The sequence below is a fragment of the Thermobia domestica genome, chromosome 13 (assembly GCF_964235325.1).
Source record: "Thermobia domestica chromosome 13, izTheDome1.hap1.1, whole genome shotgun sequence".
Classification (NCBI taxonomy): domain Eukaryota; kingdom Metazoa; phylum Arthropoda; class Insecta; order Zygentoma; family Lepismatidae; genus Thermobia; species Thermobia domestica.
The window spans coordinates 17,568,076-17,587,486 of NC_137466.1; the positions used below are offsets into that span (position 1 = coordinate 17,568,076).

Here is a 19,411-nt window from a genome sequence, read left to right on the forward strand (position 1 = left end):
GCAATATTGGAATGTATTTTATTAAGAGTAGGACAAAAATCCATCAAAGTCTGCTTAATGAGGAAAAAAGTCCACAAGTGAACACTAAATACCGACTATTAAGAACGCAGACAGTTACTGTAATTCACAGGTGTTTTGTTTTGATAGAGTTGATATGTATAAACCAGAAAAAATCAACGACTAACGCTAAATTACTAATGTAATATGCAACACAATATGTTTGAAGAAACCAATACATAGTCATTTAGGGGTGTAGCCTGTAAACATTTCTAGGGTAGTGAGCTTTTTAACATATGAAGCAAACCAAAGGTATATTTCCAATTTACGAAAGCTTCAATAAGACAATAAATATATACATATTACACACGTACATAAATACATACATATATTATTATTATACTTTCAGTCAAGGGCGCCGATCCTGGAGGGGGGGCCGGGCCCCCCAAAGCTCATGTGGGCCCCTGTGTTGTATTTACGAATATACAATATTTTGCATAATTTGAATGTAATTTGTCTTAAAATTCTCATATATATTCCTTCTGTATCTGAATGAACCCCCCCCCCCCAAATTTACAAAGAAATCGGCGCCCTTGCTTTCAGTTTGTTACCTTTTTGAAACCTTGACAGTGCGTGAATTTAAAACTACAGCTTGTGGAAAATGTACGAATAATTTAAGTCAAAAGAAATCGGAAACTGTTTATGAAAGTCAATGAGTTTGACTGTGTTTATCTTCTGTACTCTTATAAAAGAGTTAAAATAAGTGACTTTCTGGGCATACTACAAGTACAGTCGTTAAATTTTAATTTTAAAAATTATATTCTTACGAAAGCAGGATATAAGAAAGAATTTTTGGAGATAAGTATCGTAAAAATGGTGGGGTAAGAGTTTTTTAAACGAGTAGTGTATCTCGTAAATCTCTGAAGCTAGTAAAATGAAACTTGGCATATAAACTTTCCACTGTAAAACAAACAAACAAAAAACAAAAGAAACTGATTATTCAACACATAAAAGGGAATGAACAAAGGGTGAACTTTCTTTAATTTTCGAATTTTCCAATACTTATTCAGAAAATATTTATAAAGTAAAGAAGGATTTGCTTAAGCTGGATGCGTGAAACTCGGTATTTCAACTTTTAACTAAAAGTAATAAAATATATGTTATGATTATTTCTGGCACTAGTAGTAGAAGAATAAGAAGAGGCAGAAAATTTCCCCAAATCTGAAGAGAGAAGAAAAGAACAATTTTATAATATTCAAATTTCCAGCTTTGATTTTTTTTTATTTATTTATTTATTTATTTTTTTTTTACACAATGATTTCCCTTGCCTGCAGTTGGTTACTTCAGGTTTTGCATTGGACGGTTGAGAAGACTCCGATGTCCATAGTGTTTCATTATTTCATTAGTATATTATTGATTTAACTATATATACGTCAAACTCAGCTTGGGGAATTTTCACTTGGTCTCCCGAAATGACGGCCTTGCATGCACAAAATATTAATGAATTAGTTTCTCGGATAACCATCTTTTTCATATTGCTTTCTATTTAGTTTGTGCTATATTGGAGTTTTAACATCCTTTTCGACACCAAAATTACACGAGATCTGAACCAGGGGCGAACTGGCCATAGTGGAGTTGTGGAACTTTCCACAGGGGCCGGTCCAATACAATTTTAAGGGGTCGGTAGATCTAGAATACTTTCAAATAGTACAAATGACCATATCAAAAGATGTAGGCTATATCTGTAAAACATTTCAAAAATGAAAGTCTATTGAACAGTCAAAATAATTAACTTCTTAATTTCCAATTCAAAAATTGATTCCTTTCCGGAGATAATAACCTCGAAAACAACCCGAAACAACAATCTAATGCCACCAGACACTAGACGAAAAGTAGCATCACATAAAGAGTACCTACTCAAATTTGAAAATATTTTGGCGGCGCTTAGTTTTTATTTATTTTATTTTATTTTTATTTATTTATTTATTTTGTACATTTTTGACAACACATCAACTCTGTCTAAATATTTACAAACAAATAGTTTGAATATAATGAAAGCATTCAACATGGTGAAAATGGCTTCCAAAAAGTTACAGGAACTGAGAGAATGTTTTGAAACAATCAAGAACGAAGCGAAATAATTCATCGAATGGACATAAGCTAAGTTACTTGAAGATGATCTGATCATTGATGTTACTACTATTGTCCCACAGAAAAGACGAAGGAAATGAAAATGATGCCTGGAGAATTAGCACCTGATGAACTTCTATCCGATCCAGAAGACGCCTAAAAATATCAAGTTTTTAATGTTATTGTAGACTCAGTAAACACAAGCTTGTCAAGGCGGTTTGATACGAACAATAGTGCTTTCTTTTGCTGATCTAAAATGTTATTAGAAGCAGAGGACTTCAACCACCTGCACTTGAACATTTAGCTAAGACATTGGCATATTTTAAGTCGTATATCACAGCAGATCTATTAAGAACGGAACTGACCAGTCTAGCTAATCATTGGGAGATACTGAAACAGTCCTCTTTAGATGAGTATGATGTAATGGAATTAGAAGAGGAGGTTGAAACTACACATGTCTCCGGATGACTTTATTTTGAAGAAAAAGTGTATTCGTTCATGTTAGGAATGTTGTGTATGGATAATCTTTTGACAGGAACTTATTGTAACATAGGATTTGCCTACAAGTACATGCCATACTTTTACACAGGTTGGAATATTTTGCACTTTGCGAGTACAGGTGCGGCATCATGAAGATAGCACAGCAAAGAAACATGGGTAATAGAATAAGCTTTACAGAACTAGGGAAAGGAAAGCACAGAAACTGAAAAATGTAAAATAATGTGAATAAAATTGAACTGGGAATTTAGAAAGTAAAATTCAGTAAAGACAGGAACTATACAATGGACGTAATGGGGCCTCGACGTTCCCCACATAGAAATATCTAAATATGTAGCAAGTCACTGTCCAATGATTGAAGAATATGATTAATTATACTAGTAGAGGTGAAACTCTAACCCGCTGAGTCAAATAGCTTCCCATTTAGCTCACGATTTTGATAGAAATTTAGTTGGAGTATGAAAGCATTCTTTGTTCTAGTCGGTCCCCCTCAAATTTTGTTTTGTATGAAGTTGAAAATAAAAAAGCTAAATACACAAAAATCTTTCTCTTGAAACAGTGGAATACCTATAGTATTGTGACGATTGTGTGCTAAAGAAACATTGAGAATACTAAGCACAAAGTAGACCTATCTCGAATTGAATATAATTTCATTTACAAGAGCACATATTCCGTTGCATACAGTTCCGACGAAACAATCCCAACTACAAAAGTAGACCTAGCGTATATAGTGAAAGTGAACGATAGAATCTGGAGTAATTGTTTCTATGGCATATCAATTTGCATCCATATTGTATATTACCGTGCAATTGATAGGAAGGCGCAAGAGAATAAGGCTGTAGAATGCAGTATAACATTATTCATATCAAGATATGTGATTGAAAGTATTTTATCGTGTAGAGAATCTGTGCAAGAATAAAATCTCTTTCTCGTTCAGATGTAGTATTTTCTGTCAAACATTGCGTTCTTGAGTGGAGATTTTTGTTAGAACGTCAGATGCATAATTTCGTTAAATAAAGTGTTCTAGGTTCAAAATTTGTATCAAAAAAGATTTGCCTAAAAGCTGTGTTATCCACTTTTAGAAGGATGCTGCACCGAGGAGAGTAGGAGTCTGATAGAGCTAAATGAGTCGAATAGCGGAAAGGGACGAGGGCGCTACTTCCAACCAACTTTACGTACAATGCCTTATGTGTGTAGGTTTCGTTACTACACTACGTATCTTATTATTAGCTCACTCGTAAGTTTGTTGCCTTCCCTGGTGGTCTAGTGACTGGTAAATGTGCCATTGTTGCACGGGGTTTCGGTTTCTATTCCAAGGCTTGAAATTTAAACGCAAAGTGGTGGTTCGAATTCCACTCTAAACCTTAGATTCAAGTCTCATATAGCCTTGGTGTTGGAAAGCGACACTAAACTCCAATGAACCAAACTAATTGTATGTTGTAAAGATTTTGTTCTGAAACTTTCCCATTTTTTGTACTCTATTTTCCTGTGAGATATTTTATTATTGTGCTCCCATAATGCCACCCTAAAATATCAGTTCTTCTCGTCAGTGTTATACATATAGTATATTCAGTACGTATGTTACATTTTACACTATCTTTCATTAAATTCCACTAAACTCAAACTTCAATATATCCAATTTCCCCTGGAGGGGAGGGGGGGGGCTTGCGTGCTATAATGATCCCAAGAGCTATGCCGGAGATAACTTTGCTATCAGAAGGCTTCCCATGCCGTACAGGTCTTTAGTGTTAGGAGGCAGATGAAGAGAGATATTATGGTAGTGGCCAGCAGAACTACCATTACCACATTGAGGCTGAAGATGAGTGACATCGGCAGGGCTCAGATGGCCAAAAGCAGGCAGGGACAGGATGTCTTCTATGGCTGTTTCACTCCGAGGTGGAAGAACTTTGGACACCACCACCTTCCTCAGTCCCTAGAAAACTTGCTTCCACACAAAATTTGAAGAGAGAACTATATTCATATTAATTATAAAGATCAGTTTTCTTATTCGAAGCTTTTATCAATGTATTTCCGCAAATTGTGAGTGCCTTGTAAACGGTGCTGGATTTTCGTATAAGTTGAACAAGCAATAGCTTAGACAGAGCCCTACTCTCTTAGGAACCCAAAACTTTAAACGAAAAAAAAAAAAAAAAAAAAAGAATGCACACCTCCAAAAATAAGATAGAAATTAAAATGTATGTACAATAACTCTGCGTTTCTATGATGTAAGTAATGGAGGCCCTCCTGCTAACATTCTCCCTAAATTGTCAATTTGACAAAGGGCATCTGGACATCTGGACATAGAAAAGCCCCGATTACCTTCAATAACTTACAGCCTTATCAAACTAAATCCGATTCCGGTCACTCACTTGTTTCTCGGTGCGAATCAGAAGGCTGCACCGCCAAACGAACTGCATGATAACGTATTCTTTCACCCGGCTGATCTTGAAGTTTATTTGCAAGAAAACGATGGTTTAATATTGTTTATATGTTCTCTAGTAAGACACTGACGGTTCCGGTAGTGTGCCAACAGAATTAATCACACTAGACTAACAATTCTCTGCGGCGCAGAAGACTCGGGTTCGAATCTCCTTGGGAACTCAGTTGTCGCTGCCTAAATTAATTTGTAGGGCCACATCTAATAGCCTTGGTGTTGAAAGTGACGCTAAAATCCAATTCAATCAACCAACCAACCAATAAAGTAATAAGCTCGTAGCCTTCTTTATTATAACTAACTATATTACCATTTGTTTGAGAATCTGTCAAGTGAAATGCTGTCCTAAAATTCCCTCCGTTGATTCAAAAAAAAAAAAAAACTTTCTCGTTCTTATAGCAGTTACAGTTATTTGTAACGGCATATACGGGGCATTTCACATGTCCTTGTACATTTTATACGATTGAGAAAAAAAGTTGCAATTTTATACGGTGCATGTATCTACAGGGAGATTATTTAGGGTTATTTGATGTCAAATCAACAGAAAGTTTCCATTGAACCTTTACAGATTTCAATGAGATTTTGTATTTTAACCGCTATCACCAATGTACGAAAAGCTCAACTTGATTTATAAACTAGTTTTGAATTCAGACCTCCAGAGTTCTCACAAATGATTAATTTTGCGTGAATGACATTTGTTCGATTGGCATTTGTGGCTGACCTAAAGGCCTTAGGACGTTGGTTAACATAATTCCAAAGCTTATGGAAAAGAGCTTTCAGATGGTATGTAACACTATAGATTTTACTTGGGAAAAATCAAAATTTTAAATCTCATTTTCTCAAATAATAATAATAATAATAATAATAATAATAATAATAATAATAATAATAATAATAAAATAAAATCTGAAAAAAGTTCAAAAAATTATTAAAGAAATATTCGGACTATTACGAATATATCTCCAAGTTCTGTCATTTGTTACAAGAGTTTCCATTTCCAGATATTAACTTGAAAGTCACTTTAATTTCGGTTCTAAGTTTGAACAAAAGAAGTAAGGATATATTAAAGTCAAATTAATAACATATCACAGTGTTAATAAAAAAGAGCATTGACCAGATTTTGTCCATATTTAAACGTTTAGGTCTTCTCTGGATCCTGCTTACAATTTAGTTTTGAGTGAAGAAAGAGTTTTTTTAGTTGTGACTTCATCTTTGTCAGGCAAGCTGTGTAGCCGGCCTGTTGGCATCATTGGATCCATTTTACGTAGTACATCCATTCGATAAATTCATGGAACATCTGGCTTCCCAGTATATGCAAAAGATGGTATGAACCAGCTGGATAAAGAAACGTCAGTATTGGGCAAACTCAATTGAAATCAATTGAAAGTAATTGCTCTGTAAATTAATAGCAATTGATTTCAATTTGTCCTTTGCAATTAATTTCAATTGCCATTGAATTCAATCGTAAAATTTTCCATTAAATTTTCGTCAGTTGTTAATTAATCACCAGAAAATTGAAACTTGTAATTGTTACTTGTTAAACGCAAAGGGTACAATTGAAACTTCTAATTGTTAATTGCAATTGACAATTTAAACTTGTAATTGTTAATTGTAATTGAAATCAGCAATTAAAACTGAAGATAAGATGTGTGTGTATATTGTGTTGTCCACTTGTTACTAGTTTACACATTTCAAATAAGGTACTTATAAGAAATGCTGGATAACTACCATCCCTTCGCCCCCCTGGGAAGAAAGCCGTGAAACTCAGCATTTTTTAAATGTATTATGTTTATGGTTCTATCCCCCTCGAAAGAACTCTATATGCCCGTCATGCATACAATTTTCGGACAAAACATTGACTGTTAAAACAACGGCCGAGAAAAACAGCGACTACCGGCAAAATCAGCGATTAGGAAAACAGATCCTATCATTAGAAAAGTCTAAAAACTAGGAGGTAATTGGGAAGAATACTGTTTCCGGGGGTGGAATATTTCCAATCATTACACACATGCAATATATATATCAATCAACTTGGCTTGACGAAAGAAAGCGATCGATACCGGAATTGGTCACTTGCGTCAACCACTTCCGGTACACGGTACCTAAAGCAGTTTCCAAGAATGAGGTGTTTCTAGCTTTTGCACACGTGCAACATATACATCAATCAACTTGGCTTGACGAAAGAAAGCGGTCGGTACTTGAGCTACTCACTGCCAGTACACAGTACCTAACACATCTTCCGGGTGTTCTCAAAGAATGCACACATGTAAAATAATTATTAATCAATTTACCTTAACAGAAGAAAACTGTCGGTTGCTTCTGGTCGGCCACTTCCGGTATCTAATACAGTTTACAGGATTGGAGTACTTCTAGCGTTTGCACACGTGCAACATTATTATAAATTAACTCGTGTAGACGAAGAAAAGCGGTCGGTACCTGAATTGCTAACTTCCAGCCAACTACTTCCGGAACACAGTACCTAATACATTTTCCGGGGGTGAGGTATTTTCAACGAATGCACACATGCAACATAATTATTAATCAATTTACCTTGACCAAAGAAAGCGATCGGTATTGAAATTGATTACTTCTGAGTTGGCCACTTCCGGTGCATGGCACCTAATACAGTTTACAGAATTGGGGTATTTTTAGCGTTTGCATACATGGAATGTATATATCAATCAACTTGTGTTGATGAACAAAAGAGGTCAGTACCTGTATTACTCACTTCCAGCCAACTACTTCCGGTACGTAATACCTAATACATTTTCCGGGGGTGAGATATTTCAAGCGATTTCACACATGCAACATATATCTGTCAATCAATTTGCATTGACGAAAGAAAACGATCAGTATTGAATTTGTTCACTTCCAGTCAGCCAGTTTCGGTACACACTTACCTAATACAGAATCCAGCGGTGGGGTGTTTCAAGCGTTCGCACATATACAGTGTATATATATATACTCGTCTTGACGAACGAAAACGGTCGCTACCGGAAGGGGTTTCTTCCGGCCAAGTACTTTCCGTATAGGGATGAGCAGGAGCGAGTTCGAGCGAGTTTTCTTTAAAACATAACTCGACTGGAAGAAGAAATCTTTGAGCTTTACTCGAGAAGTCGGCTCGAAAAACTTCCCCCAACTTGACTCGAATTCGGGTCGAGTTTCAAGTCGAGTCGAACCAAATCTTTTGTGCAGTTCCAAGTACTACTCTTCAAGTACCCTTCATAAACAATATAATTATCAATGATACTACTACTACTATAACATTATTATTATTATTATTATTATTATAACAACGTGTATAAACATGAAATACGAGGGTCACTACGAAAGTTTTGAGATACGCATTGTTGTGGCACAGTATTTGAATTCCAACAATTGCGTTTGGTAGTGGTATCCAAAGCGAAGAAGCGAAGCAAGTTTCAACTCGCCTCGCTTATCGGCGTGGCTCTATCGCCTTCACTTGTTTGTTGATGTGAGCAGTATTCGGCTGTCTAGAATGGAGCGCGAAAGGGAACATTTTCGGGCAATGATCCATTACGATTTCAAAAGTGGTTTGAACGAGACACAAGCCTTGACCGTTTACAGGGTGCATCTGGGGACCTTGCTCCTTCCCGTGCTACAATTTTTCGGTGGTTTGCTGAATTCAGAAGAGGCCGAACATCACTTAAAGATGAAGAGAGAGCTGGACGTTCGGCAACAGCTGTGTCAGATGAAAACATTGCCGCTGTGGAACAAATGATTCGAGAAAATCCTCGAACAACTTTCAAGGACATTGAATCTACAGTGAACATTGGATCGCCAGCAGTGACAAAAATTCTTCATGATCATCTTCGGTTCAGGAAGGTTTCGTCTCGTTGGGTGCCTCACACTGACTGAACAGCAGAAGCGCATACGTGTGGAATGGTGTGAAGAAATGCTTGCAAGATTTGATGGAGGCAATTCTCGACGCGTCTCTGACGTTGTTACTAGTGATGAGACTTGGATCTATCCATTTGACCCTGAAAATAAACGCCAGTCTACAGTTTGGATCTTTCCAGACTAAAAACCACCCACGAAAGTGAAGCGACCGCGAAGTGTGGGGAAGAAGATGGTCGCAACTTCTCCAAATCTGGCCATGTTGCAACTGTTCCACTTGAAGAACAAAGGACTGTTACTGCTCAGTGGTACACCACTGTTTGCCTAACAAAAGTGTTCCAGAAGCTTCGGGAACGGCGTCCAAGAACTGGATTGCGTGGGATCCTGCTTCATCATGACAACGCGTCCGCACACATGGCCAACATCACAATTCAGTTTTTAGAATCTACGGAGGTCAAACTTATGACTCATCCGCCGTATAGCCCTGACCTGGCTCCGTGTGATTTTTTCCTGTTCCCCAGGATCAAAGATCGCATGCGTGGGAAGAGATTTTGCAGCCCTGAAGAAGCTGTAGTGGCTTACGAGAATGAACTTTCAACATTTGAAGAAAATGACTGGCAACACTGCCTCCAAAAGTGGTTTTTGAGGATGCAAAACTGTATACAGTGTAATGGTGAATACTTTGAGAAAATGTGTCAAATTGATTTTAAGTATGTAAATTATTTCACATCTCAAAACTTTCGTAGTGACCCTCGTATAGGCGGTTTGTATCTGATTACTAAAAAACTAGTTGAGTGTCGATCTCGGTCGTCGAGAAATCTTCAGGAGGCAAGGACATCGGTCACGAGGTTCTGGATTTGAGTTCAGGAGGAGCAGGTATTAGGGTCGAGCCAAAAATTGTTAAAAGTTACAGGGCACAGGCCAAACATGTTCAAAACCGCTTGACTCGGGTTTAGGGTTGTCAACGAAATGAAATGAAATGAAATCTTTGAATTTTACGTCCCACGGTTATGCCGGTTAGGCTAAAGGAGACGGTGATGATGAATAATGAATGAAATGGTGGAATGAAGAAAGTGGGAGGAAACGGGAGAACCCCGAGAAAACCCACGCACACGGTGTTTGTCCATCACAAAGTTCACTTGGCAGGGTTGTCAACGACTCAAGCGGCTCAGCTCACAGCTCATTCACTATCGAGCCGAACCGAGAAGTGAGCCGAGTCAACAGCTCACCCAACCGAGCGAGCTCGAGCCGATGGTTTACCTGAGCCAAACCGAACCGAGCTGATTGCTCACCCCAACCGAGCCGGTTCGAGACATTGTCTCAGTTGAGCTGACTCGAACCGAGCCGATGGACTCGTTTCAACAGAGGTGGCTCGAGCCATCGGCTCCAATTGAGCCGAGTCGATGACTCGTCCCTACTGAGCTGGCTCAAGCCATCGGTTCAATTGAGCCCAGCCGATGGCTCATCCCAACCGATCCAGCTCAAGCTGTTTGCTCAAATGAACCGAGATGAGCCGATGGACATGACTCTCCCGGTTGGGCTTGTGCTTTGGCTAAAAAATTGGACCGTGCAGTTCTCAACCGTGATGATAAGAACTACAGTATATACTTATATTTGGTGCTTACGTCATTTGAGGCTGTCTCGTTATAAAAATCTATCGTCGTCTCGTTATCGTAGAAAAGTATCTCTCGAGATGCACTAAAGTATGAGAGAAGATGCATCCCTGTTGTCAGCAACACTAAAAGTATTCCACATTACTGCTTACATTTCTCATGGCTTTCGCTTTCCAGATTAATCAGACTATTATTTCAAAACTAGCTCAACGAGGGAGCTATTTATCAAACTCGACTCGACTCGAAACTCGACTTCAATTTAGGGAGCAAAAAATAAATAGAACGTGTCTAGCATTTTTTTCAAAATCCCTTTTATACGGGGGAACTTTCTACATATGGGAAATTGGTAGCGGGTTGATTTGTAACCGCAAACGATCGATATTAGTTGAGAAACAAAAAATACAGTGCTTTGCATCCACTGCTTTCTATTATAGTAATTGCTGAAGCTTGTGTTTAGCTTTCAGAGCACAAGGAAGTCAAACCCTAAGGTTGTGAGAAAAATAGACTTAAAGTTTTAATGTAAGCTTAATTACTTGGAAATTTTAAGTTTGTACGGTACGCTTAATTATATGGACAATTTTACACTTTTTTCCTTTACGTTAGTCTACCTTACCTTGATTTGAGGTTTTGACAAACTTCATTCTTTTTTCCACTTAAAAGTATCTATAATTCAACAAGGGAATAATTATCTATGATAATTTAATTGAATTCATCGTAATTTGGCCCATGACAAACACTTTACCATTTTATTTCGTAAAGATCAGATCCACCGTTATTGTAATAGAGCGGCGCTTGAGCGATTGACCGTAGAAATTCAATTGCCGATGAGTGATAATTTCATAGCCTTGTTTTATTACAAGTGTAAACTCTTTAGTCAGTGGAGAGGAGGGCGTGGATCATGGGTTAGAGTTGATGATGGGTTTTGGTGGATCCGTGGGTCATAGTGGGTGAGAGTGGTTCATGGTGGGTGATGGGTCAGAGTGGATCACGATGGGTGGTGGGTCAGTTAGCCGTTGACAGCTTGACGAATTGATGTATCTGTTCCAATGAAATCAGGCATTACGAAAATATACCCTGTTTCAAAAAGAATATACGTATTACGAAGAATTATTTTGTCCAAACTATATATCGCTGCGCCTCGGCTCGGCCATTGGAGAAACGAATACATAGTCTGGTTTATATTAATAGTCGCCAGATGTCAGTTGTCTTCTGTTTTGCTTGGTAACCGTCATATGTTTAAAATGGTTACTCCGCAGCAGAAATAATTTTGTGTTCTCGAGTTTGCGAAGTGCAATTCCGTGATTACAGTGCAAAGACATTTCAGGTTGAGGTACCAAATTGATCCTCCGAATGGGTGGAACATTCGCAGATGGTATTGACAGTTTGTAGATACAGGATATGTATGTAAAGGAAAGAGTCCTGGCCGCCCTTGTGTTCCTGAAGAAAATGTTGCACGAATTCAAACTGCTTTCCAACGTAGTCCTTCAAAATTAACTCGTCGTGCCAGTCAGTAGTTACAAGTGCCGACAACAATTTGGCGTGTTTTGAGACGTCGGTTGGTTATGAATCCGTATAAGTTACAGTTGTTACAAGCTCTGCGTCCTGATGACAAACGCAAACGTGTGGCATTTTGTAACGAGATTCTGGATGCTATTGACAATGATAACACTTTTGCACAACGCATCGTGTTCAGTGATGAAGCGACTTCGAATTTGGTGCCTATAGAACCCACATGCATTCATTGAACATGTACGAGATTCGTCCAGAGTCAATGTGTTTTGTGCGATATTCCGATCATCTGTTTACGGCCCATTCTTCTTTAATGAAAACACGGTTAACAGTCAGCAGTATCTCGCTATGTTACAAAACTAGTTGTTTCCGAGGCTGCACGAAGACAACTTCATTTTTCAACAAGACGGGGCACCCACTCACTGGAGCCGCCATTTGCGTGAATATCTGAATGAAACTCTACCGAACCGTTGGATTGGTCGTCAAGGAGCTGGCGACTTAGCGTGTCTCAGCAGGTCTCGATGGTCCCCGGATTTAACACCCTGTGACTTCTTTCTTTGGGGTTTCGTTAAAGACAACGTTTATGTACCACCACTCCCACAGAACCTGGAAGAGTTGAAGAACCGGATCCGTACTGCCATAACATAAGTGACGCAGGACATGCTTGCCCGAGTATTGGAGGAATTTGAGTATCGATGTGATATTGTTCCTGTTGCTGATGGAGGAAATATTGAACATCTGTAATTTGAACTTTGAACTGTAATCTGAACTTGAGAGGTTCGTAAATATGTGTGTAAAATTTAATATTTGTATGTTTTAAAGTTTAATAAATATGTGCATTCGAAATATGTATATTCTTTTTGAAACCGGGTGTACTTTGACGAAAAGTTTGAGAGTATCTAAAGCTGCCGGAAGAAATGCGAGAAATTGCTTTGTCCCAGGAAGAGTCTGTGCTTTGTTGAAGCAATCTAATGGCAATATTGCTTACTCAGTGAACTCTTCTTGATACATAAATATAAAATGCATTCCAGTTGAGTTTGCTACTTTCCAGTCGAGGAATTCTTGTTTGGAAAAATGCTAGTATTTGGGTGTGGCAAACTTGCTCGGGCTGCCAACCTCTGGATTATGCCACCAACCCCATTACAAGATCTATTTCCATGAGCTGTTGCAGCAAAATGCCATTCATCTTCAATGCCAGAATCAGTTTTCAGTACTTCGGTGCCAATTGTTCGATACATGTCTGAACATGTCTGTGTACATGCATCTGTATGAATTGCCAGGTTGAGTTCTACTTCCACGTACAAGACATGAGTAATGCTTCACAGTAAGGTAACCCACCATGTTTTTCAAGCACTTGCGTACTTGTTGGAATTTCTGGAAGAGCATAAAAGTAATTATTTCCATCACTTTTACCACAGAAACCTAAATTAACGCAATTTCCACTCCACATTTGAAGTGGAAATTTTTGTAACAGACGATCCTGTGCTGATTGCTGTGCTTTGGGGATATCAGTCCGAGTATGTTTTTATACATTTTTTTTTTTTTTTTTTTTTTTTTAGGAATTTTGGAATATGTCTTTTTGAGAAAGTCAAATTCAAAACTTTGATTTTTTTTTCGAAAATATTATTTAGAAAAAATATTCTATAGTGTTATTATGCCATCTGAAAGCTCTTTTGACCAGCTTTGTAATGACATAGTAACAAACGTTCTAGTTCTGGGTTCTTTAGGTCATTCGCAAATGCCAATCAAGCAAATCTCACTCACGCGATTTTTGGTAAATCTTGAGAACTTTGGAAACCTTTAATTTTGAAACCAATATCAACGTGAAGTTTTAGGGTTTATTATTTTCTACTGGTGCAAACAACTGCACCAAACATCATCAAAATTTGGCAAGGAAAGGTAGAATTTGTTTGAAAATTGTGTTGATTTGACATAGAATGGTTCTCCCAGCAAAGTCTGCAATACCACCAGGTGAGCAATGTAGCCAACCCACAATAAAGTTACATTCTTTTTACGTCAGGGTATTTCATATTTCAAATCTCGATATCAAACGAAGACTTCGAATATTACATTTATTATTCAGTGCTGCAATACCATAAGAATCTAAATTTTGGAAGTCTTTACATCAGTAACAACGCAAGTTAGACGGACATTGTACCTTATCGTCGAATACTATGATCATGATATGCTATACCGGTATTTCGAATGAATAGGAGTTACAAGAAACGGAAAATTTGACTTCTTTCGAAAAGCCTTATTTTGAATGCTTTCCTTTGCTGCTGTAACATTACAAGAACAGTTTTTGGTGGTTATAATTACAAGTTCTCACAATTACGTGATTTAAAACAATTTTGTAACACTGTTGTATTTGGAAAAAGGTTAAAATGAATTGACATGGTAATCTTTTTATTTATTTATTTATTTATACTTCAGACAATTCATAATGTCTACTCCAGCTTGGATGAATGCAGAGGACGAAGAAGAATCCGAAGAAAATGAGGAACAAAAGACTCCTTGGGGAGGAAAGCACGGAATCATCTTTCTGATTGATTCTACAGAACCTATGTTTCAGGAAGATGGTCTGAGTGAAACCCCTTTCAGAATGGCGCTTAAGGTACGTGTATGTCTTGTCAATTTATATTGATTAAGGAAATTCGGTTGAATTACAAGTTAGAGTTTGAGAGATGAAACGTCTTTATTTTAATATTGACATACATCTAAATTAATGCTGGTGTCAGTTATATTGCTTACATTGTTATTGTATGCAATTTACTATTTTAACTTTTTTTAAAATAGTTTTATTTGCGTACAACTACATAGTTCATATAATTATTAGTCTTTATTATAAAATTCGTGTGGATTCTGGAAATTGAATACTTTAAAATTCTTTATTCTCTTCTCATGAAGACTACAATAATTTGAGTGCTGATTTGAATTAAACTTGTAAATCGCATACTCAAGGAGATCATATTTTAATAAATAGAAGAAGACGGTGTAGCATAATTGATGCTCGGTCGTTCAAAGGACCTGAGTGTGACACTGATCACTACCTGGTGGCAGCAATAATAAGAGAGATTATTGTTGAATAAAGGAAACGTTCAGCTGAAACTGAGAAGTTTAATTTAAAGAAACCAGAGGAGAATCAGTTGAGAGAGGAATACCAGATTGAAGTGTCGAATAGATTCTCGGGTTTTAGTACACTGGTGTTGAAGATGCTTGGTTTTAAATTAAGGGTAGCATTAAAATTTCAGTAAAATTAAAAATGGGCCACGCGGAAATTCATAGAAACAAACCATGGTTCGACCAGGAATGCATTCAACTAGCGGAGAAGAGAAAACAGGCAAAACTGCGATGGTTACAAATTCCGAACGATATAACTACACAAAATTTTGTTGACATCAGGCGAGAAACTTCCAAAACTATGAAAACAAAGAAAAGCGATTTGTTGAAAGCTAAAATTAATTAACTTGAAGATAATAGTAAAAACAAAAACATTCGGGATATGATAAGGGTATCAACGACTTTAAGAAAGGCTATCAACCTCGCACTTATATATTAAAGAAAGCCGACGGAACAATTGTCACTATACAGATAGCATTTTGAATAAATGGAGAGATTTCTTTGACGATTTACTTAACACACAGACAAAAACTAATGTTCGTAGAGAAACTGAAATGCATACAGCAGAACCATATACTCAGAACCTAACTGAACAGAAATAGTAATCACTATTTAAAAATTAAAGAAACACAAATCTCCGAGTGTAGACGAAATTCCAGCTGAGGTAACTTGAAATGGAGGAGGAAAATGGTGAAAATTATGGAAGAAACTCATTCTCCTTACCTGGAACAAGCAGGAATTGTCACAAGAGTGAAAAGAATCAATCATTGTTCCAATTCACAAGAAAGGCGATAAAACTGATCGTAATAATTATCGAGGCATTTCTCTTCTGTCAACATCCTCTAAAATCCTCTCAAATATTCTAGCAAGATGACCCCATACGCGGATGAAATTATTTAAGATTATCAGTGCAGATTTAGGCAAAGTCGATCAACTATCAACCAGATATTTACCATTCGACAAATACTTGAAAAGAAATGGGAATATAATACCATTATTTATTGATTTTAAAAAAGCCTACGATCGGTTAGGAGGGAAATATTGTATAACATTCTTACAGAATTTGTAATACCGGAAGAGCTAGTTAGATTAATTATCATCATCATCATCATCATCATAGGTATTCTGCCTTTATTGGCAGGTCACTTGCCGCAGCTGAGAAGCTTCCATGCTCCACGGTCCTCCGCTAACCTTTTCGTCTTCGCGTACGACCTTTCTGTTTTAATATCATCCATTAATTGTAGTCTCCTTCGCCCCCTCTCTCTTTCCCGCCACCATACCCTCTAGGACGTCCCTCATGATACAATCTCTTCTTAGGCAATGTCCCAACTAGTTTCTTTTCCTCTTCCTAATAATGTCTAAAAGTGTTCTTTTCTCACCCACCATTTCTAACACTCTCTCATTCGTTTTCCGCTCGACCCAACTAATTCTTTCCATTCTTCTCCACACCCACATTTCGAAGGCTTCCAGTCGATTTTCGTCACCTCTACGTAATGTCCACGTTTCCACCCCATACAGTACAACACTCCACACGAAGCATTTTATGAGTCTTTTTTTCAACTCTTTATTCAAGGTCCCACAAAACAGACTTTTCTTCCTCCTAAAGGCTTCTTTCGCCATTCCTATCCTTGCTTTTATTTCACGTTCGCATTTCATGTTATTACTAAGAATACTATCCAGATATCGAAAACTATTCACTTGTTCTATTTTCTCCCCTCCTACTTTTATATTTGACACAGACCCCTTCGTTCCAATCACCATAGCTTTTGTCTTTCTAACATTTATTTTCATCCCATATTCTTCAAAGCCCTTTCTCATTTTTTCTAACATTTTATTGATTTCTTTTCAGATTCAGCAACAAGCCCCATATCGTCTGCAAATCTTATGCATCTAATCACTCTACCTCCTACCGAAATGCCATCATCATCATGTAGGCTCTTTTTCATTATCTCTTCTAGATAGACATTAAATAGTGTTGGCGAGAGGCAGCATCCTTGTCGAATCCCCTTCCAATTGCACTCTCTTCCGTCAGTTCTTCCCCTATCCTAACACTTACTTGTTGGTTCATGTATAAGTTTCTTATGAGTCTTCCATCTTTCTATTCCAACCCTATCTTTGTTAGAACTCCCAACAACAATTTCCAATTCACGCGGTCAAAAGCCTTTTCTAGATTAATAAATACAACATACACCTCTTTCCGTTTTTCTATAAATCTTTCACCGATCGCCCTTAATAGTCCAATAGTATCTCTTGTGCCCTTGCCTCTTCTGAACCCGAACTGCTTCTCCTCAACATCTTTATTTTTTCCCCCATATAACCTTCTGTTCAGTATTCGGAGCAGAATTTTAGCTGCACGAGATATGAGACTAATAGTTCTATAATCCTCACATCTCTTTGGGTTCGATTTCTTAGCCATCGGTATCATGATCGTTTTCAGAAAGTCTTTTGGCCATTCTCCTCTTTCATATATTTCATTGCATAGTCGCACAATAGATTAATTAAGATGTGTTTAAATGAATCCCAAAGTAACGTACGAGTATAAAAATTCTTGTCCACGAGCTTTCACGTCGAGAATGGCCTAAAACAAGAAGATCGTGGTCGCCGTTATTATTCAACTTTGTTCTGGACTATGCTATAAGGAACATAAAAGACAGCAACCAGAGCCTAGCTGAATGGTGGTCACCAGGTTATGGCGTATGCTCATAATGTAAATATAATAGAAGATGATAGGAAAACAATAGAAAGCAATGCAGAGGTCTTATTAAACGTAGGCAGAGACATGGGTTAGAGGTAAATGCAGAGAAAAATAAGTACATTGAAATACTGCAAATTATGGATGCGTGAAAATATCAAATAATGCTTTCGACAAAGTAGATACTTTCAGATATCTCGGATCAATAGTAACAGACCAATCCACGAAGAATTAAATGTCGACTGAAAACAGGGAATTCGTGTTATTATTAAGTTCAAAATCTCTTGTCGTCGTGAATTCTGTCGAGGAAAAATTATGATCATGCCTATTGTGCTGTAATGGTTGCAAAACATGGTCGCTTACTTTAAGGAAAGAACGCAGACTGAAAGTATTCAAAAATAAATTCCTGAGACCAATATTTAGACCAAAGAGGAACAAGAATGAGAAATGAGGAAAACTTCGTAACGAGGAACTGCATAGTTTATACCGTTTACGAAACATTGTTAGAGTCATGAAGTCTAGAAGGTTCAGGTGGGCAGGTCATACAGCTAGAATGGAAGAATGTAGGAACGCTTTCAGTCTTAACTGGAAATTCGATTGGAAAACGACCATTAGGAAAACCTAGGCGCAGGTGGGAGGACAATATTAAGATGAATCTCGCAGGAAGAGGAATACAAAGTAGAAACCGGATCCAGTTAGTTAAGGACAGAAGTTAATGAAGAGATTTTGTAAACACGACATTGACTCTCCTGGTTTCATAGGCCATAGAGTTAGTTTTATTTAGTTAGTTAGATGCACAGATAGTCCTTTACATGGTTTTAGAAAAAACTGATTTGTTAAAGTAAGGTTTTTCTCAAGTTGTTATAACCCGTGTGAGTAAATTTATACGACAGTAAAATACTACTATTTAACTGAAGATCTATTTTTTACACTAATTTTGATCTTGAAGTTTTGTTCTTTCCGTATCATCAGTGTTTTGCTTTTGTTTTATCATTTTATTGGTATTGCCAGATAGTGAGCTGTTTTAACGACCAAACTGAAATTTTAAATAAACCAACTTGGTAAGGATAAAGATGACTAATTATAAGCCATTGAAATTATCAGCAAGAAAAATATTGAAAAAGAATACTACTAAGTGAATTTATGTTGCTTTCTTATGAATCTCAATTAGCTAAACACTACAACTGTGCGAAGACTCGAAACTGCGTCTCCTACTGCCTATTCATGCGCTCAGTTCTTCAACAAAAAATTAGCCACATACTTGTACTTTTGGGGTTGGTGTTTGGCCATAGGGTCAATCCATTTCAAATGATCCAGAAAAAAAATAATTGGTTGCTTGACCACTTTTTTTCTTTCTTTCTTGTACAGTGACCTTAACATGTTGGTAGTTCAAAATTAACATTACTTAAATTTTATTGCTTTTGGTTTCCACGTGGCAGCCATTTTTGTTTTACAATGCTTTTTTTGTATATGTGTGTGTGTGTGTGTGTAAGGGTTTGCGTTAACTTATATTACTCGGAATTTGTCAACCTTAGGTTGATGAAACAAACACCATTTTAT

The 19,411-nt window shown here is 37.3% G+C and overlaps 1 protein-coding gene across 2 annotated transcripts in view; it reads left to right on the forward strand.

Annotated features, from left to right (window-relative positions):
- Irbp (Inverted repeat-binding protein) overlaps window positions 1-19,411 on the forward strand; it is a 105,133-nt gene that overhangs the window by 9,613 nt on the left and 76,109 nt on the right. For both annotated transcript variants that reach the window (XM_081735500.1, XM_081735499.1), the window contains exon 2: window positions 14,473-14,653. In XM_081735500.1, coding sequence (XP_081591626.1) covers window positions 14,483-14,653 — 171 coding nt within the window. In that variant the 5' untranslated portion in view covers window positions 14,473-14,482. The remainder of the gene's footprint in view (window positions 1-14,472; window positions 14,654-19,411) is intronic.